Source organism: Styela clava, chromosome 14 (genome assembly GCF_964204865.1).
Source record: "Styela clava chromosome 14, kaStyClav1.hap1.2, whole genome shotgun sequence".
Classification (NCBI taxonomy): Eukaryota; Metazoa; Chordata; class Ascidiacea; order Stolidobranchia; family Styelidae; genus Styela; species Styela clava.
In genome coordinates, this window is record NC_135263.1 from 15,093,358 (window position 1) to 15,112,371 (window position 19,014).

The 19,014-nt window shown below is 33.4% G+C and overlaps 3 protein-coding genes across 3 annotated transcripts; 1 reads left to right on the forward strand and 2 right to left on the reverse strand.

Annotated features, from left to right (window-relative positions):
* The first annotated feature begins 557 nt into the window (after positions 1–557).
* On the forward strand, positions 558–4,635 carry LOC120341425 (putative uncharacterized protein C7orf78). The gene is made up of 6 exons (XM_039409930.2): positions 558–804; positions 1,493–1,722; positions 2,140–2,350; positions 2,660–2,756; positions 3,008–3,150; positions 3,536–4,635. Exons 1-6 carry the CDS (start codon positions 628–630, stop codon positions 3,731–3,733), a joined length of 1,056 nt encoding a protein of 351 aa, XP_039265864.2. The 5' UTR covers positions 558–627; the 3' UTR covers positions 3,734–4,635.
* A 440-nt stretch (positions 4,636–5,075) lies between these two features.
* Positions 5,076–13,725, reverse strand: LOC120341354 (uncharacterized). The gene is made up of 9 exons (XM_039409844.2): positions 13,518–13,725; positions 12,822–12,967; positions 11,728–11,889; positions 10,970–11,100; positions 10,780–10,882; positions 9,678–9,809; positions 6,883–6,968; positions 6,496–6,582; positions 5,076–5,949 (listed from the first exon to the last, which is right to left on the reverse strand). Exons 1-9 carry the CDS (start codon positions 13,570–13,572, stop codon positions 5,838–5,840), a joined length of 1,014 nt encoding a protein of 337 aa, XP_039265778.2. The 5' UTR covers positions 13,573–13,725; the 3' UTR covers positions 5,076–5,837.
* Positions 13,726–13,855: 130 nt separating this feature from the next.
* LOC120341356 (uncharacterized) lies at positions 13,856–18,905 on the reverse strand. Its single transcript, XM_039409845.2, has 10 exons — positions 18,677–18,905; positions 18,028–18,163; positions 17,362–17,432; positions 17,154–17,281; positions 16,743–16,866; positions 16,538–16,583; positions 16,416–16,463; positions 15,819–15,860; positions 15,563–15,604; positions 13,856–15,010 (listed from the first exon to the last, which is right to left on the reverse strand). The coding sequence occupies exons 1-10, from the start codon at positions 18,833–18,835 to the stop codon at positions 14,871–14,873; spliced, it is 936 nt and encodes a 311-aa protein (XP_039265779.2). The 5' UTR covers positions 18,836–18,905; the 3' UTR covers positions 13,856–14,870.
* Between the last annotated feature and the right edge of the window lie 109 nt (positions 18,906–19,014).

Here is a 19,014-nt window from a genome sequence, read left to right on the forward strand (position 1 = left end):
CAATCAAACTGAAACCAAATTTTGATGTTTTAGCTAAACAAGGAATTTGTTGAGATTGTGATTAAATTTAGTTTTGGCAGGAGGCTTATTGTTTTCCGCATTTGCTTTTGTAATACTGTAAATTAAGTTCATAATATGTAACTTTTTACACCACACTTATATGGCCCGCCAATTCAGACGGGCAAAATTTTGGCCTCTGGTATAAAAACCTTGCCCACACCTGTATTATGGTCTACATAGGCAGCCACAGCCAGCCGCTAAGCTAATGGAATCTTTCCCGAACACGAACTTACGATATATATCAATTTAAACGTGGGAAATGGATCCTTCCACTCCCTGTAGATGAGTGATATGGGTTACCAATTAGTAACTAGTAGACAAAGTGAAGTTGGACATTGATCACATAATCATTAATACAAATTAAAGATGATTTGAATCATACTCGACGAGTAGGACGTAATATTTGGATTTTATACCATTGTTTCCTCCACCCAAATTCTGTGTCAATTCGCAATACACTACAGATTTAAAAATACTCCCGTTTATTTCGTCCTTTCTTATCATTTACCCTACAGAATGTGGAAAATTTTATGACATATTATATGCCAAAGAACTACCTAAATAAAAATGATTCCTGTGTCCATACGACCGCAAACTACTCAAGAACATATAAAAACTCTATCCCACTCACTGCCGGACTACGAGAGTCAGCAAGCGCCGAGAAACTGCAACTCTGCTAGCTCGTACCAATCAAACAGATCAACGTACATCGAAAGACAAACCTCTTTTGAATTTCTCGATAAGGTCAGTTAAAATACGGTTCATTTGTAAAGAGTTTTAAAATTATATCAGTAAATATTTGATGGTTCGTGAGAAGAAATCAACAATCTGAGTAGATTGTACAACTAGTTAAAAATACCGAAATTTAATTCTTCATTTGGAATTTCATGAGAAAATATAGAGGGTTGGATAAAATAATGTTTCATCTGGTAAATGGTAACTATACTTGCCAGCAACATTCATAATCTGATTCATTGTGTTGTCACAATTCACGCGCATTTATAAGAAAACAATGCTTGTCACGAATGGGAATAAGTTTGAATGTACCAAACAAGCGTAAACAACAAAACAATGTAAAACCTCTCTCTTGTCTATCAACAATCTGGGAATTGAAAGTGGTTGTAGCACCGTTAGCCAAATCACTCAAGAATTGTGCGAGGCTAATACTTCCATACCTTTGAAAATATGATATTCTGCTAACTTTATTCTGCAATTGTATATACAGAGTGGGCCAAAACATTCAGAATGTAAAAAATGGTAACATTTTTTTGGCCCACCTTGTATATATATTTATTTATTTAAAACATGTCAAAATGAAATTTTCGTTTCATCCACCTTACAAAATACCATTATGGATTGATGTAAGTTCATTTTAGTAAGAGAAAAAAAGTAAGAAGGCGCATCGAGATTACAGGACTAAATCTTATTTCAGGCCCGTTTTATCGCTCGAGAGAATACTTCTAGCTGGCGAAGCAGAAAGTTTAAGCCTCGACAACAAGAAGAAGAGATTAATATTTGGACTCTAAAACCCCCTAATTTTAATCCACAAGCTTTCAGTGTGAAACCCCCTGAGAGAAATTCGAGAGAAGCGATCAGACCCGAGAAATACGAAAATGAATCAAGCAGGAAATATGCAAAGTTGGTAGTACCAGCAGCCGAAAGGTATTTTTAAACGCTACGCGATCAACCCTCTGCTATAAAATTGTTTTTCGTGTGCTGCACACGAAGTGTACACGCGGTCCAATTTCGAAGTTAAAGTTTGAATCAGTACTTGAATATGAAAGATTGCTGATAATTTCAAATTTAAAAAAAAATATTCTGAGGCGTACGAGATCGATATTTCATCCAAAATTTGGTGCTCCAGAAGTATGCGCACCTAGATGTCGCACAACCGGAATCCTAACCGGTACACACATACTATGTTCAGGTTGTGCGCCATCTTGGTGCGCATACTTCTGGAGGTCTCAAAATTATGGTTTGAAATAATATTCGAAGGCTTAATTTCATACAATTTCTTATGACAAGAATACTATTTACCCTGAAAATGTTATTATCGATCATATATGTATTTTTTCAAAGGAAAAAAGACTTTAAACGAGAAATGGAACTTGCAGATTTAGTCAGGCAAGCTTCATCAATTAATCTACCAAAAACAAAATTTGAACGACGGCCTAATTTTGCTGTGTATTTCCACATTCTTGATCCAAGTGAAGCAAAGGCTCAATTTGTAAAAGATGGAATGTACAAACCGCCGCAGTACGAAATGCCAAAACCACACGATTTTAGACAAGTAAGCATGATTAAAACTGCTTAGATTTGCTTCAATATATCAATAATGATTATATTTCAGCGAATTAAACAGTAGCCAATATACAGTCCAGCCTATAGCTACAAACCGGGTTACGGTATTTTGTCACTTGGTGAACAACCACAAAACATAGATCCAAAATGTCCCCAAACGATTTGAAATAAATGCCAAAACTGCTGGAATTGTGTTAGGCTACCTGATTTCGTGATTAAATTGCTTATACCACTTATTGTTTTCTTCCATGCATTATAAGCCTAAGAACAGAGGTAGTTATTGTTTTCTTTTATGCAGTATCCTCCACTGAAATCACTCGGACTGCCACAATTTATGACATCATATGACCGAGATCCAATGGGAATCAATTTCAAGTCTAAACATCTGAGAACGAGTTCGTAAAAATTTAATATGTCGAATATGATATAAATTTTGTAATCATTCAAATGAGGAAAAAGTGAATTGCGAAAGCGACTGTAAAAAAAATTGTTTATCACAATATTTACATTTATCACCATAACTTGCAGCGAATTAACTTGGCAATACGGAAATTATTTTTGATACTTTTTATTCAATTTAAAATTTCTATAATCTTTCCTCTTTAAACGTAGTGGAGAAATATTAACATTCATTTATCTTTCGTAGTAATCGGACCGACACTTCAAGTTGTAACACGTGACGTGGAATCCGGTAGTCGGATAACTCATGAACGTGAAGAAACTCCGCAGTGGGATAGGGAACTTATTCTACCTAAAGCACCATTCCCAAACAAAATGCATGCATTTTCAGTAAGTAAACTGTACAAATATTTGATGAAAACGTTGAAAGCATAGTAAGTTGCCCTGAGAAATTACAGAGATAAACAGAAGATACTCACTGATAATTATCACTTATCAGAACAATACTTGTTGTTGCATTGGCGCACTAGGCCCAAATATGGTTAAACAACTTCTCATGATTAATTTTCTAAAAAAAATTCCCTAGCGAGTATGGCATCATTGCTTATCCGAACATAAATTTTTTTCGTTTTCTAATCAAGGAGAACCCACTGCTCATTTTTGCAACTGTTTACAATAAAATTGAATATTCCTACCTTTACTCTTTCGTGTAGAAACTAGAAACTATTAACTTGTGATTAATAGCATTTTTTAACGATACAAAACCTATTTGCAGCGCCACCGTCGAATGGACCGATCAGCCAGGAGCGCATTTTTGGAAAGAGCTGAAGTAGCCATGAGCAAACGAGCCCAGGAAATAACATTACTTCGTCAAGCTTCAAAACGAAAAACACAGAGTGCAATGCTTGAAGACCATTCATTTCCGGCGTTATCTGATATGAGCAGCAAATGCGCGACCGTCAGCGCCGCTTAGTATGCAATATACAGAATTTATCCAATTTGCATATATCTGCCATAATCTACACATTCGCATAATACAACTGGCGACCTGCACCCGACTTCGTCAGTATAATATTTATAAACGATTTTATTACAATTTAAATGCTTTAAATGCTGTGACGATTGAAAATGTATACCCTTCTGGGTTTCGTTTCAAATGTATAAAAGTGCCATGATTTCCGACACCAGCATCGTACATAACATATAAACAATATGCGTATACATTTGAGCAAGCTCAAAATATATCACCTGCCTAAATCGCTTCATATTTTTGGATAGAGCGTCTACGCTAGTGGTGTTTCAACCTGTACATTCCAGGGGTTCCATAAATTAAAACTTGTTACACTTCAATTATGATTTTGTTTTGTAGTTTATACAATTCTTCTTACAGCCTGACGGGTAAGGAGAGAGATTTGTGATAAAACGTAAACGAGACCGAAGACTTATCCGTCGAAAGTTAGGGGATCCATCAAAAAAGCGCTCTTACTCAATAGTGACACCTTGTGTCCCATCAATAATTAATTTATAACTCGCTAATTATACCACATGATTCATCCAAAATCAATAGGCCTCTGGTCCGACATATGATGAATGCACATGCAAAATCTGGAGCAGATTCAATCTCGCTTTCGTGAGATATCGCGTGCATCTAACAGACAGACAGATACCTATCAACATACTTACCGATTAAAATCGATAAGTAATAACACAATTATGCCATTTACACAATGGTTCCTCGAGCCTCTGGAATGTTTGAGGTTCAGCTCCATCAAAAAGGTTGAAAGAAAACCAATGGTCTACGACCTACGCTTTCAACTCTCTCGCTATTCCCATACTGCTGCCGGGCCGATGACATACTTTTCGTATCTGCCAGCCATTCTCCAATATGGCAGGTGAACCAAGAACGTCATTTGAAATTGACGAAGTGCATATCTAACTCCATCAATTTTAGGGTATTTTGTGTTTTTATATCAACGTTCTTTATCAAGTTAAGTGTATTAAAAGAGTGAATACCTGTCACACTTGTCTATCATTTGTATCGATGGTGAGCCACGTGAGAAACTAATCGACCAAAACACAGCATTTTCGTTCGTTGCACTACTCCATCTCGCGTGAATTTTAGAATTGCTCGCAAAGGAGTTAATAGCAGTCAGCACTGAAAACTTTCGACACTCAAATCTTTAAATACATTTGATCAAATGCCATGCTTACCTATGAATGTATGATTGCCGAGAGTATTTTACACTTTTTGATCATTTTAGGAAGCGCCTTTCCATTTTTGAAAATACCTCGTCAGGAAATTATGAACCAAAAAATTCACCGATCATAATACTGTATTTGATTACATTACAATTTGATAAGTTAAAATAATAAATCAGTAAATTGCACCATAAGCTGCACGTTGGCAAATAACGCTCACAAATTAAAAAGTTTATAATTTCAATTATGAAAACAAAGGAAAATTTTCATTCCAGCGTGACGAAGATTAGAAATTTTGAGTTTAAAATAGTTGTTATTACTGAAAACGATACTATTTTAACAAAAATACGGTATCCTCAAAAAGAAAATGTGGAAGAAGGTAGATTAATATTTCAATTATATATTACAAAAATTACTTCCATCAGAATTCAAAAAAATTTTGTGACTGTTTTTGCCATATTTTTTCATTTTAATATTTCAAAATCGTACTTATGTTTCCTTTCCGTAGCGCATTTTTGTCGAAAAAATTTGGCACACATTTGATATGAACCACTGTACGAATTTCTTGAAAAAATGATATTGCATATAATAAGTTGTATAGGAATCTATCAGGGTAGGTTAATGAGAATCAATCTGGCAGAATGAAAAATTGATTTCATCAAACAAAAATTTCCACTATTATTATTTCTAAAATAAATGTAAGCAAGAATAATTGCACATAACACCATGCGAAACGAAAATTAATGTTTCAGCATCTCCTAAAAGATAAATAATATGTATGTAGATATAGATAAAATGCATATATCACCAGAGTATATAAAATTATGACTGCATTAAAATCTGAAATGATTCTCTCATAATATGAAATGGCATTCATTTTATGCATACTCAAAATCTTGTGATCCACCTTCGCTTGCTTTTTTCAATTTTTTCCAATAAGATTCAACTTCAACACCTTCCCATGACTTACTCTCTAATGGATCAAAAAATCTGAAAAAAATGATGAGAATGGAGTTTATAATAAACAACATAAATTAAGTTGTTAAATCAGTGAACAATAGAAAAAAAGAACTAAATACTCTTGCCAACATGGAAAGTTGGATTGTGTTATCATAGGATAGGACTATCCATTTTATCCCGGGTGATAGAAAAGTTGATAAGGCGGCTAACTCGTACAACGAACAATGGCCTTCCATCTGGTTACCAGTTCATTATTGGTATGGGAACAGATAACCAATTAAATGTTCCAGGTGCATGGACTTGATGGTGGAGGAAGTCTTAACCGATCAGCGGTCACATAAGCACCCCTGGGACAGTGGGGACTGGAGTAATCTTCTGTCACATAAATACCCCCCAGTCGCAGAATTTGAATCTGCAAACTTGTGCAGGGTAATCAGAGATGCAATGGGAAATGTATTTATAATACTTCGCATGATGTGGAAACCAAAAAGCAAATTAGTTAGGTTTTCTGTAAGAATGGTCAGAATTATACTTCCAACTACATGAAGTAGTACCAATCTACATATACCAACCAACCTTTCAACAACTTCACCCATCAACTGTTTCTCTTCATCAGTGATTCCATTTTCAACAACATCTAGATTTGCTTCAAGCTTGGCGAGTCTAAAAAGGGTCAGCAATAATAGTTAACAAAAAAAATAGCCAAAGATTTTTTAGAGCAAAACATATGATACTAGTTAATATGAGCTGTGAAGCCAAATATTTTCATTGGAGTTGTAATTTCGAACTCCCCACAGCTGGAAGCCAGAAGGAGAATTACAGGTTTTGAGTAATGATGTTACAAATCAAAAGTTTCCACTGGGACTCGAAGTTCCTAACAGTATATCCAATAAGGATCTTGTTGCGCCATATTTTCACTAGGCTTGATATACCGATAGAAAAGAAAACAATAAAACAGCCTACTTTGATGTACTATACAGTGTAGATGCAATCTTTGGTTGACTGATACTGAAGTAAAGAGCAAGCCTCGATATGTTGCTTCCTCTTTCCTATAAAAAATCAGTGTAGAAAATTTACCATATTTATATCATGGAGGAGTTATGTCTAGAAGTCCTAATCAGATGATAAAGCACAACCTCTTGTCAAATCTTAGATGGGTAAAAATAAGCTAACCAATTAATTGACTATGAAGCAGGGATGGCCAATACCGAATAGTTCACTATTTCGAATACATTCGAAATTATTTCTTTCGAATACTTCGAAAATGAAATCCACTAATTGAAGCTTATTTAAATGTATGTAGGAATTTCCATACAATAAGCAATGGAATAACTGCTATCTACAAGTTACAACCTAGCTATATTACCAGGCATGTCATATTTGCAGATTATTGCAGTATATATTTTATATACCATGAGTCATGTTAACAGAATTAAATTAATACGGCAATAGTGGTATCGATGATGGATTTGAATATTTGCGCAACACAAAATCATCCTAGTAAAACACCCATACTTTTAAATACCAACCATTATCCAAATTATTTGCCAAAAAGCGGGATAAATTATGAGTTATTTTTCCGACTTGTGACAATTTTTTTCGTGAGTACAAAAATACGAATCAAAAATTAATTATATTCGGGAACTTTACCACACATTCTAAGTCCGAAGATCGCCGTTGTATGTTTGAGTAATAATACTTTTATTATTTTATAAATATGAAAATAGGAATCAAAAACTATTTATAATCGGGTAGTTTACCACAAATTCTAAGTCCACAGATCGCCGTTGTATTTTGTAGATACGAAAATAGGAATCAAAAATTAATATTAATCACGAGTTTGCCACACAATTTATGTCCACAGATTGCCGTGATATTGTGCCGAATATATTTAGTTTTTGATTCTTATTTTCGTACTCACGAAAAATTGTCACAAGTCAGAAAAAGAATTTATACTTTATCCCGCTCTTGGGAACTAATTTGGATAATGGTTGCCATTGGTTTGTATTTAAAAGTATGGACTTTTTACTAGGATGATTTTGTGCTGCGCAAAATATTCGAATCCATGACCGATACCACTATTTAAAATGCCTTACCATGTTAATTTAATTCTATTATCATAACTCAAATGTTGGTAACTCGGGCAGTTTACCACACATTTCAAGGTCACAGATCGCCGTTGCATTTTAGAATTATAATAGTTTTATTATTTTGTAAATACGAATCCGAAATTAATTATAATTGGGCAGTTTACCACGTATTTCATGTCCACAAATACCCGTGGTATTTGGTATCGATACTTTCATTATTTTATCAATATAAAAATAGGAATCAATATTTAATAAAATCGGTCAGTTTACCCCACATTTTATGTCCACAGATTGTCGATACAACCATGAGTTAGGGCATGACATTTTAAAAGCTGGTACCAGTCATGGATTGCATTATTTTGCGCAACAAAAAATCATCCTGGTAAAGGATCGATACTTTTAACTATCGTTGTCAGAATTATTTGCCAGAAATTATTTTCTAATAAATCGACTTGTTTTTCCAACTTGTGACAATTTATTTGACATCGTAACAATGACGGCTATAAATACCGTATTTCCCGGCTAATAAGTCCACATGGCAAATAGGACGATGTCTATTTTTAGCACTCAAAAAAGGGGGTTTTCCGTATAGGCCTCCAATAAGACGGGTAGAAAAATTGTGTCCCTGTTGTTCAGTTATGCTGATATGGGCTAATAATTTTATATGTTTAGAACCAGATCATGTTAGTTTGGTAGAATCATACTCACAGAATTAACTATTTTAAACAATTGAGTGGTAATTTTAAGTTGTAAAGCGGTAACCATTTTGGACAACCTATTAACCCGAATGTTGAAATAATTTTGGAAGTAAAACAGTGTACGTCCACGGGTTATTTGACAGCTGTGTTTTCCTGTCCCTGTCGTGTTTTGCTGAATCGGCAAAACGAAAGGGTCACAAATCACTTTATCTCGGTGGTCGTGTTTCTCTTTAAAGTAACGATAACCGGCCTGCGATTAAATATCATGATTGGCAGACCCTAAGACCCAAATATAAGATTACACAAATCATGCTTGAGAAGACTCATGAAAATAATAAGCAGGCCACATAGAAATAAAATAATTTCGACGTCAATTTTTCGACCTAATGGAAATGAATTTGTAAATTAAAAGCCTCGTAGACGAATGTCGGCAATGTCCACCCACGCAAACGTGCAAATGTGCAAACACTATGCGACGTACGGTCGGTCGCACAGAATATAAACAATCAAAGTGCCGATTCTATTTCATCGTCATTACAATACGTGAGACAGCGTAAAAAGTCGTTTGAAGATTCCCGTAAAACGAAACACCACGTTTACGGCGAAAAGTGGCTACTATTCGGAATTATTCGAAAATCAGCCGAAAAGGTATTCGAATACATTCGAATATTCGATTCGTTTTGGACAACCCTGCTATGAAGCATAAAGATATAGAAGGTGGGGATGGGTTAGTTAAACTGACCAGAAGTTCTGTGAAGGAGAGGAGATTTGATAACATCATTCACAAGATTATGATGCAATGACAACCGTATAGTCATGCGAGTAACCCTAATGTTATATTGTTTACCAAGGAAAAATGTTAAAAAAACACTCAATGCCCTGATTGAGTCGAGCTACAGAATATTGTTTTAATTTTAAGAAAATATAATGTATAAAGTAGTTTTATGGAATCCATAGTGACAAATCGCACCTGACAATATACAGCAGCATTTTTACATGCTTCCCTTATTTTTACTCCAGCAGGATGCCATTTAGCTGGGCCTCGATCTGTTAATAACCCCATAGATAATCCAGATGCATTTATCACACCAATTCCCTGGCTCTGTTATAGGAAAATAAATTGAAACAGAATTTATCATAATTGTCAGTGTACGCAATGATAGAAGAGTAAAATGTTGAAATCGTGGACTAAGAACCTCCATTCATAGTGAAAGTTATCACGCCTGCTTAGTGGAACTCCTTTTCGTTATTTTTTATTTGAGAGTTTGTTAAGCAAGATGTTAAGTATATAGAGAACTGATGAGTGCTGGAAAACCACTTACCAGATATGTTCGTTTTACCGCCCGATCTTGATTAAGGGCCCGTTTGAATAGCTGCCCGTGTGAACAGAACATAAAAATAAATAAGGGCCGGTGCTCGAATACCCGCCCGATGTAAAAGCTGATTTTTCAGTGGTAGAGAACAATAGGAAAAAAGGACGCTTTTGTCAAATCGCTGTTGAATTTTAAGCGCTGGTAGATAACACTCACGCCTTAGGCGTCCAAAAGTCAAAATTTTCGTTATTTTCGTTTAAATCAGTACTTGAGAACTGGAAATGACAATATATTTTGTGTATAATTTTACTTTGAAAATAACCAGCGCCCGTGCTTGAATAAGGACCGGTTAGTGAGTTTGGTTAAAAAAATATGGGCCCGGGCTACAAAACGAGCAAATACGGTATGTTATATCCTTGTCGAGTGCTGGAAAAACCACTTATGTTATATCCTTGTCTTTAAGTATCTGTACTCATTGCTGATTATTTTTGTGTTTATGTGAGCTCACGTTGAGAAAACATTCAATTACTCTACAATCGAGGAAGACATACAATAAATAAAAGGAAAAATAAGAGTATAGAAAAATAATTAACTGTGATCTTCATTAAAGGCAACTCAAAATTGCTAATTGGACAATCTATATGGATGCATTGAATCTTGTTTGAGGACTTAAACAGAGAAATATAGCATGGCCTATCTTTTGAAAGCTGAAAACTAGCTTTTGTAGCAACAAATTTCTGAGCCAAACAGTTCAATCACCTCAAAAAACTCCATATGATCTTGTAACGAATTATCATTCATTGATCCATGACAATAACTGAGAATTGAGTCGATTTTCACTTTAGACTTTTGAATGAGAGATCTGATGAAAAAAAAAATATATGAACACATACCGTAAGAAGAAATCTTAAAATACGCTGCCAAGTTCTTAATTTTACCACGAACATACTTTAATATATCAATAGGATAAGCAGTGATGCCAATATATCGAGCTTTTCCTTGCTCTTTCACCTTTTGTAATGCTGGTAAGGTTTCGTTCACAATGATTTCCAGATTTGGTGCAAATTCAAAGTCATGAACCTGCAACAAAATGATCACTTCTGTCATAGTTAAGAGCAGATCTACACAAAATGGGTTATTTGACAAACAACAAAGATTATGAATTAATAATAAATTTGAGTGCTGCTGTCCAGAAACATAACTTGGAATGGAACTATAATTTGATAGTTGAAAATTCTATACTTGTATAACTTGACAAGTATGGATGTTTAGAAACTAGTCATGCTTAATAAAATATTATAGATAGGAATAACAGTAGTTCATTTTTTGAATTCACAAAAACAAATTAAACGCTGTGATAAAAATAAAGTTTGCAAAAGCATAGAAATAGTGTGCTCTCTACTAGAAATCCGTTGCCCAAGGTACTGATCAAATAGCAAGTGACTTATAATAAGAAAATGAACAACTAGTAAAAAACAAATGAAGTTTTACCAATAATATGAATGTCTATATGAGGTGATAAATAGACTTCTTGTGTTTCTATTCATTGCTCTGATGAACTGTTCTATAATATATTTAAAGTTGGTGTTAAAGTTAAACTGGTAACCGGACGAGAGATCGTGGTTCGGCATATCATTAAACCGTCTTATCGTCGTTCCTTTCCCCCGGGATAAATATGTAAATCCTTATTATAATTTGAAATTTTACCTGTATGACATCAATATAATCTATATTCATTCTTTTGAGGCTTTCGTCAACAGACTTGATCGTTCGTTCATACGAAAAATCAAACATTCCAGAAATATCTTTCTCATATCTTCCAACCTTCGTATTGATGTAATACAAAGATCTGTCCAACTGTGGCAATATCTAAAAAAAGTTGAATTTAAAAACAAGTATTAACCACCTGAGACATACAGGATGGTATGTACCAGTACCACCACGAAAACTGAAGTAAGACTTCCGTGTGTTCTTTGCTTATGTTTTGTGTATGTTTTTCGGGGAAATCAAAATAAACTTATACATTTCTATCCAATTAAAGAGTCCAGCTGCACACTAACACAAATGTATTTCTGCAACGTTTCGTCCGATCAGAGTCAGATAAGCAGTTCACAACAATGGCAAAAAATAAATTTAATAAATAAATTTGAAATCTCAAATCAATTATGATGTAACAATGCATAAACATTTAATTTGTATTTAATCATAGAAGTAATGATGGAAAAATTAGAACCACAAATATCAGTAAGGCTCAGTTCAGATATGATTCAAAAAATTATTGCATTCACGAAAATGATGGGTAACTAAAGGTAATTAAAATTAAGATTATGGGCACCTAGAGAACAAAAAGGAAGTCAAACCAACATTTAAACGTCAAGCAATGCTTAGTTTGTTAAGGACCAATTTTAAATTAAAATATGATAAAGGTTATTACTGAATTTTGATCTTAAATAGCGTTGAAATATAATAATAATTCATAATAATAAATGAATGATTATTGAATTAATTTTGACGACTTTGCACTTTGTTGTGCTGCTGTCCTAGTTGTATATTGGAGCTCACCATGACTGCAGTTAAGTCTATGTTACACAAGTTAGACGCCCGAATGATACACGTCTGTATTTTTATATTTCTTTATATATAAAACGTATATATATTGGTGTGTGTAATATGGGTCAACCGGCACATGTATTTTTTATGTGTTTCAAACCTTATTATAGGTTTTGCCACGCATCCCAATGTTTTGTGTATGTTATTTGTTTTCATACAAAATAATCTTATACCTATAAAATGCAAGGTACCTTTCCCAGAACTGTTTCAGCTTTACCATGTCCATACCAGGGTGACGTGTCAATAAGATTAACTCCTCTTTTTAATGCTGTTTTAAGAAGTTCAACACATTCTTGATCGTCTGTCTCACTGTAGACACTTCCAAATGCAGATGCACCTAAAATTTAATGGCAACTTATAAAATGTGACATGACCTAACTTTCACATTTATTCTGTACTAAAGAATCATATTAATATAATGTTTCAGTGTGAGCAACAGGTAATCAAATACCTTGATTGAAATTGATATATAGATTTGCATTAGGTGCAAAATAAAATTGTATAGTAAATTATATAGTTGTTGTATTAGGTGTTAGGTAATCATTTACCTCATCCTGCCATGGTATTCAGTTATCAGTACAGTAATAAGTTTTTTTGATTTTTTTATTCATTTTTTTTCTGCCTGAATTATGAGGTTTTTATAAATATATATCGGAATTTGTTGAAGGAATAAATGAATAATTAGAAACAGATTTTCTACTCATAGGCCCTACTGTTAATTTGTCAAATTTCTTCCTAAAAAATTTGAAATCATTGATTGAATTCACTCTGAAGTTACAAGTGTAGCACTAACATGTTCTGAGTTCACAAGGTACCGGTTAGCATATCTAAAAACTGCGTTTCCATATCGAATACTACCGGTACAAGACAAAACCTATCCAACTTACCTAGTGAATAATTCGATATTTTCATATCAGTATTTCCCAGCTGATTGTAAATCATTGTTCAATTTTAGACGCAAACGTTTGTGGAATAGGCTACCAGATCTTGTACTTTTTTTTATTGTCGCGATTGTTGTTTTCCGGCTGGCGAAACAGTAAATCTATCGCTCACTACAGCACTACGCGCAAAATTTTAACCAAATGAAAACACGATCTGCATTTTGCAAAATGCCCAAGGCGATTGACGCGAATTCGTTCATCGATGTCGGCAATCGCGATTGTTTGCAAATGCCGACCTTGTTGCATTTCATGACACCACAATGAGAATACTGTATGTATATAATAAGTATATTTCGACTCTATAATCAGCATAACAATACAAACAAATAAATAAAAACTGATAAAATATATTCTCACTTGGAACCAACGACTAACATACCCTTGGAACCTATATTATCTCAGGAATCGCTAGTACATCGAAAAGTTATAATACTTCATACTATACATACGTATGTGAACACGTACCTTTCCATCTAAAATCTATACGCTCTTAAGTTTAAACCTTACTTGAGGTTTCGTTTGCTCTTCCGATTCTTAATCAGTTTTATCAATTATTTTATCGTCTATTCACTCTATTATGCTGATTATGGAGTCGAAATAAACTTATTTATTTTTTATTATATAAACTGTGTACTCAAATTCTTAATTGTTACAGGAAGAACATAACAATTCAGTTTTATAACTCGTTCTGGTGACAAGTAGTTTTGAATAAGAAATATATCACTGCCTTCTTTCTATGAGAAATGTCTGTGCTGGTTTTTGATGCGGGCACTGCATGTGGCATTACTCGCAACAATAGTTGCTACATGATCAATTCCCAATTAAAATCTCCTGAAGTATAATTCAGTCTTCGAGTAGTTGCCACTAGTAGTTCTATGAATATTTGACTATGTCTGCTGAGCAATAAATAATTCTGTACCAAAATAATATTTGTTTTGACAAAAAAAAAATCAATGCACCAACAAGTATCACAGTGATATATTATGTAAATACATGTTCAAAAATGTTTTGAAGAATTAAGTTTGAATTATAAAAATAAAATAACTATCTCTTTAACAAGAAACGAATAAGTTACATGACATATCGGGTTTAGTACTTATGCGTGTGGGGAAACATAACATTAAATGAGAACAAATGTACAATTAAAATCTTAAGAGGATTTTTGATGGGCCATTGATCAATTAACTGCTCACAATTCGTTATGTTGGCGATCTGGTTACGAAGTTATCCAACAATTAAGCCAGGCAAAGATCAACATGGATGATCCCGTATGAGGCACAAAGCTTCAATTGTATCAGTCTAATCCCAGGTTAAAATACTAGACATATTTGCAGAAGAATTGTTTGTGCGAGAAGATCTTCTACTGGTGTTGGATGATGTCATGACTGATGATCTTGTTGTAGAACTTCCACTTCCAAATATGTCATTTATTTGACTCTCTGTAACATGAAATATCATCTCAGTCAACAATGGTCATATCTCGCATATATATAAAAATGTTGGTACTGTTACAGTCTTAGATCATCGAATTAATCGAAAAGATCAATGGATAAGCATGGCAGAGGCAATCAAGTATGACATAATAAAACGGAATTCCTCTTTAATTAAAATAAAACAGCATAATTTTCAAGTCCCATTGAATTTGAAGAATATTGAAAAATAAATGGGTAGAAGTACCAACCTTCTTCTAAGTACCGGTACTGAAAGTTTCGAACTGCTAAGCCCATTAGTTGCAAAGGAAAGCAATTTTTTGGCAACAACAACAAGATTAACATCAACAATTTTGCAACATGTTATATAGGTCCACTTAGTGTCCAATAATTATTGAGTTTGACATAGGAGGAATATTGAATACAATTCCATTATGTGAGAAAAACTAAATCAAATTAAGGAAACAATGGCATGGCTTTGAGATTCAAAACTCAAAAGCATTGTTTGTATACAAAAGTATTTTATTTACAGTTTATTATACGTTTATTAAATATTCTCACCTGGTCGCGACAAGGGAAGAGTTGTAGAATCAAACAAAGAGTCTGAAACATATAATGAATTTCAATCCAACTTATTAAAAAAAAATTTACTGAGCAGAAACTTTGGGTCAGTGTCGATTTAAAAGAAAAAAGTAAAAATTTAATACATTGATATTGCTCACTGTGACTTGGGGAATCAACATTCCAGTAGTTACTAGAGTACACTACTATACACTTAGTTATGAGATCAAGAACAAATAATCGGAAAGGTACTTACTTTCATAAATTGAATTATCCGGTGTAGAAGCATTGGTTCTCACTGAAATCAATATAGTATCTATGCTCAAGACTATGTTTATTTGAGTTCATTCAATGCAAGGGTTTGTGATATTTGGAAAACTATAATAAATTTAAATGACATAATTCTGATATTTTATCATCAAAATTAGAAATGATCCTTATTTCAGAACAATCAAGAACAATCAGAGAATCGAAAATGAAATTTGGCGCTCATCTTTAGGAGCAGATGTTCATTTGGATTAATTGGAGAACACTCTTTCATATATGTTAAATTTTTCAACATTAAGTGCCAGCACATAACACGAGGGCTGTCAAGTGCAAATTCGGCATTATCAGATGACATTGAAGCTGAAGTCGTCTTTTTAAATTACACCGAATTAGGAGTCAAAATTTGAATTACCGGATGCAAATTTTCAACCCATGGTTGTAGCCAAAACTAAGCTAGAAATAGGTTTTTTAATGGTCCAGAGTTTAATTGAATTTTTCCAACTGCATGACACCATTGATAATAAAAAGTTGATTTCAATTACTGATATCAGAGGAGCAAATAACAAGTTGAATTGATCTAAAATACCTGAGCGTGATCGCTGTGATGATATTGGTAGTGGAGTAACATAGTTCACTGTAACAAAGAAATATTGTAAGCATCTACCGGTACTTTTCAAGTCTCAGAAGTTTGGAAAATAACAATCTAACCTGTTCTTTGCTCTGCAGAATGGTTAGAAGGTGATGAATAATCAGCCTGAAAGAAAAAAAGGAATAAATTAAATAAATAAACAACAAATTGTACCTTCAGTAAATTCTTTACTAACATAGAGCAAAACGCTAGTTTAACTGTAACTTCGAATTTATTGTATTCATTACCATTAGTTGAACAGTTATAAATTTTTGTGATGCTTACCAGCTTTATTCCTGTGGATGTAGTTTTTTCTATTTCATGTTTGTTACTACTAACACTGTTTTCTGGCAATGTATCTTGATTTCCTCTTAGAATATTTTTCTTTATAAGATCTTGCTTTGAGGTTCTGAATGGAATAAAAAACCAATTTAGGAAAATTTTGAAAGTTCAATTTAAAAAAAATGCTTAGGAACCAGAAATGTTCCAATCGGCAATGAGTAGATTTTTGATCATTCTATTATGATATGAGGTTAATCAACATGATCAATCGAATAGCACCAAGACTTTTTTCTATTTCAAAGACTCGTCTTGCGAGCCTAAAGTGAATTCTTTCTCATGATTAGTTGAATCGTTTAATTCAGTTAACTCGAGTGATGAGTCACTCAGAAAGGTTACCAACGTTAGCAAACTAACCTTGAAATGTTCATAATATCAAAATGAGACCAAATTTTATCTGATGCAGATGCAAAATCAGCAGGTGTTCGTCCTTTATAATCTTCACTCATTGGATTTGCACCATATTCCAATAATAACATTACAACCTGAATACAAAATAAAAAAAACCTGTTGAAATCACCGGATATTTATAAAAATCTAAAACAATTCAAGATAATAATGATACCCTTCCGTGATCTTGAAAAGCAGCAGCATGTAATGGCGTCCACAGCGTTTTCGCATTTTTAAAATTTGGATCTAAAATGAAGTAGAGATTAAACAGGAATTTTACAGAAAATATTTCTTTCTAATGTAATGAAATAGGTTTGGACAGGGTGACAAAGTTTCAATTCAAGTGATGAATCAGACAATCATTTCTTCAGTTAATTTTTTTTTTACTTTGCATACTAGTTCTCAATTGTTATTAATAAGGAAAGGAAATTAGGAAACTTAACATTACAAGATTAAGGTATAGTAGTAAGCTTTTTCTTCAATTTCATAGTTGATTTAGGCAATTGTTTATGCTTGTAATGTAAATACATATCTGCAATGCAATTTCCATGAATATGTTCGAATAACTAATTCAAGATTAAAAATGTGGTTATTCACAATAAGTGAAATATGTAATAAATAAGTCAATCAAAGATTGGAATGAATGATTTTCTAAAGAGTTATTTTACAGAATTCAGGTTATTCAATGCTGGTAGATAATATTTCAACTGTTTTGCAAAATGCTTCTGCAAAATTTCCACTTTCTAAGTGGTAGTGCTGGGAAATAAATCCATTCAAATCATTTAAAATTAATTGTAATAAATGTTCATAGAATACCGAAATATCCCAAATTTATACCAACCTGCTTTATTATCGAGCAATATTTTGGCGATATCATGAAGTCCCCAGAAAGTACAGACATAAAGTTGAGATTGCATGAAATTTTCTAATGATGAAGAATCCATAAACGGTTGATCACCAAAAAATTCAGCAACAAGCTGGAATAAAACATGCAATTTACACACATTGCCGTTTCCAACATCATAAAAAATCGGTGGAAAACTCCAGATGGAATTAGCCATAAAAGAACAAGAAGAAAAAATGGGGGCTCCCGAAGTATGCAAACCAAGATGGCGGACATCGGAATGTAATATGTGTACTAAGTTAGAGTTAGGCCATAATTTTAGGTATAAATACTACGGGAGGCTCTTGGCTAGTCTTCGAACTGATAATAGGACTAAAATAAGGAAAATTGGAAAAAAATTATCGCCTAACCCTAACCTGTTACCCATGTTACGTTCCGATGTCCGCCATCTTGGTTCGCATAATTCGGGAGCACCAAAAAATGATATTATACCTTTATGACACAATAACAAAGTACAATTTTACCAAAGCATATATACATTCAGAATATCAGTAAAAAAGCTATCTTCAAATCCACATCTGGAATATTTTCAAGATTATCATTTCTTCAAATAATAAAATCGAAGTAAACATACTTCAGTACTTACCTCTTCACTACCTTTCTGTGCTAAACTAGATAACATAAAAGCAGGACTGTCAACTTGAGCTTGTTCTATATGATTTGAGAGACGCATCAACAAAAGTTCCTTTTGCGAAAGGCTGATTTCTTTATCTCTGTTATCTTGAACTGCTTTATTGAACGACATTTTAAGTAATTAGCAATCTGTTGTACAGACAAGTTTAAACAATAAATATTAAGCTACACACGGAATGCAAAATATAACATTAAATATAACTTATCTGTTTATTAAGACAGAAAGACCAAGTCATATATGATAATCCCTGTAATGACCAGACAAATCATTTAGAAAATAATTCGGTACCG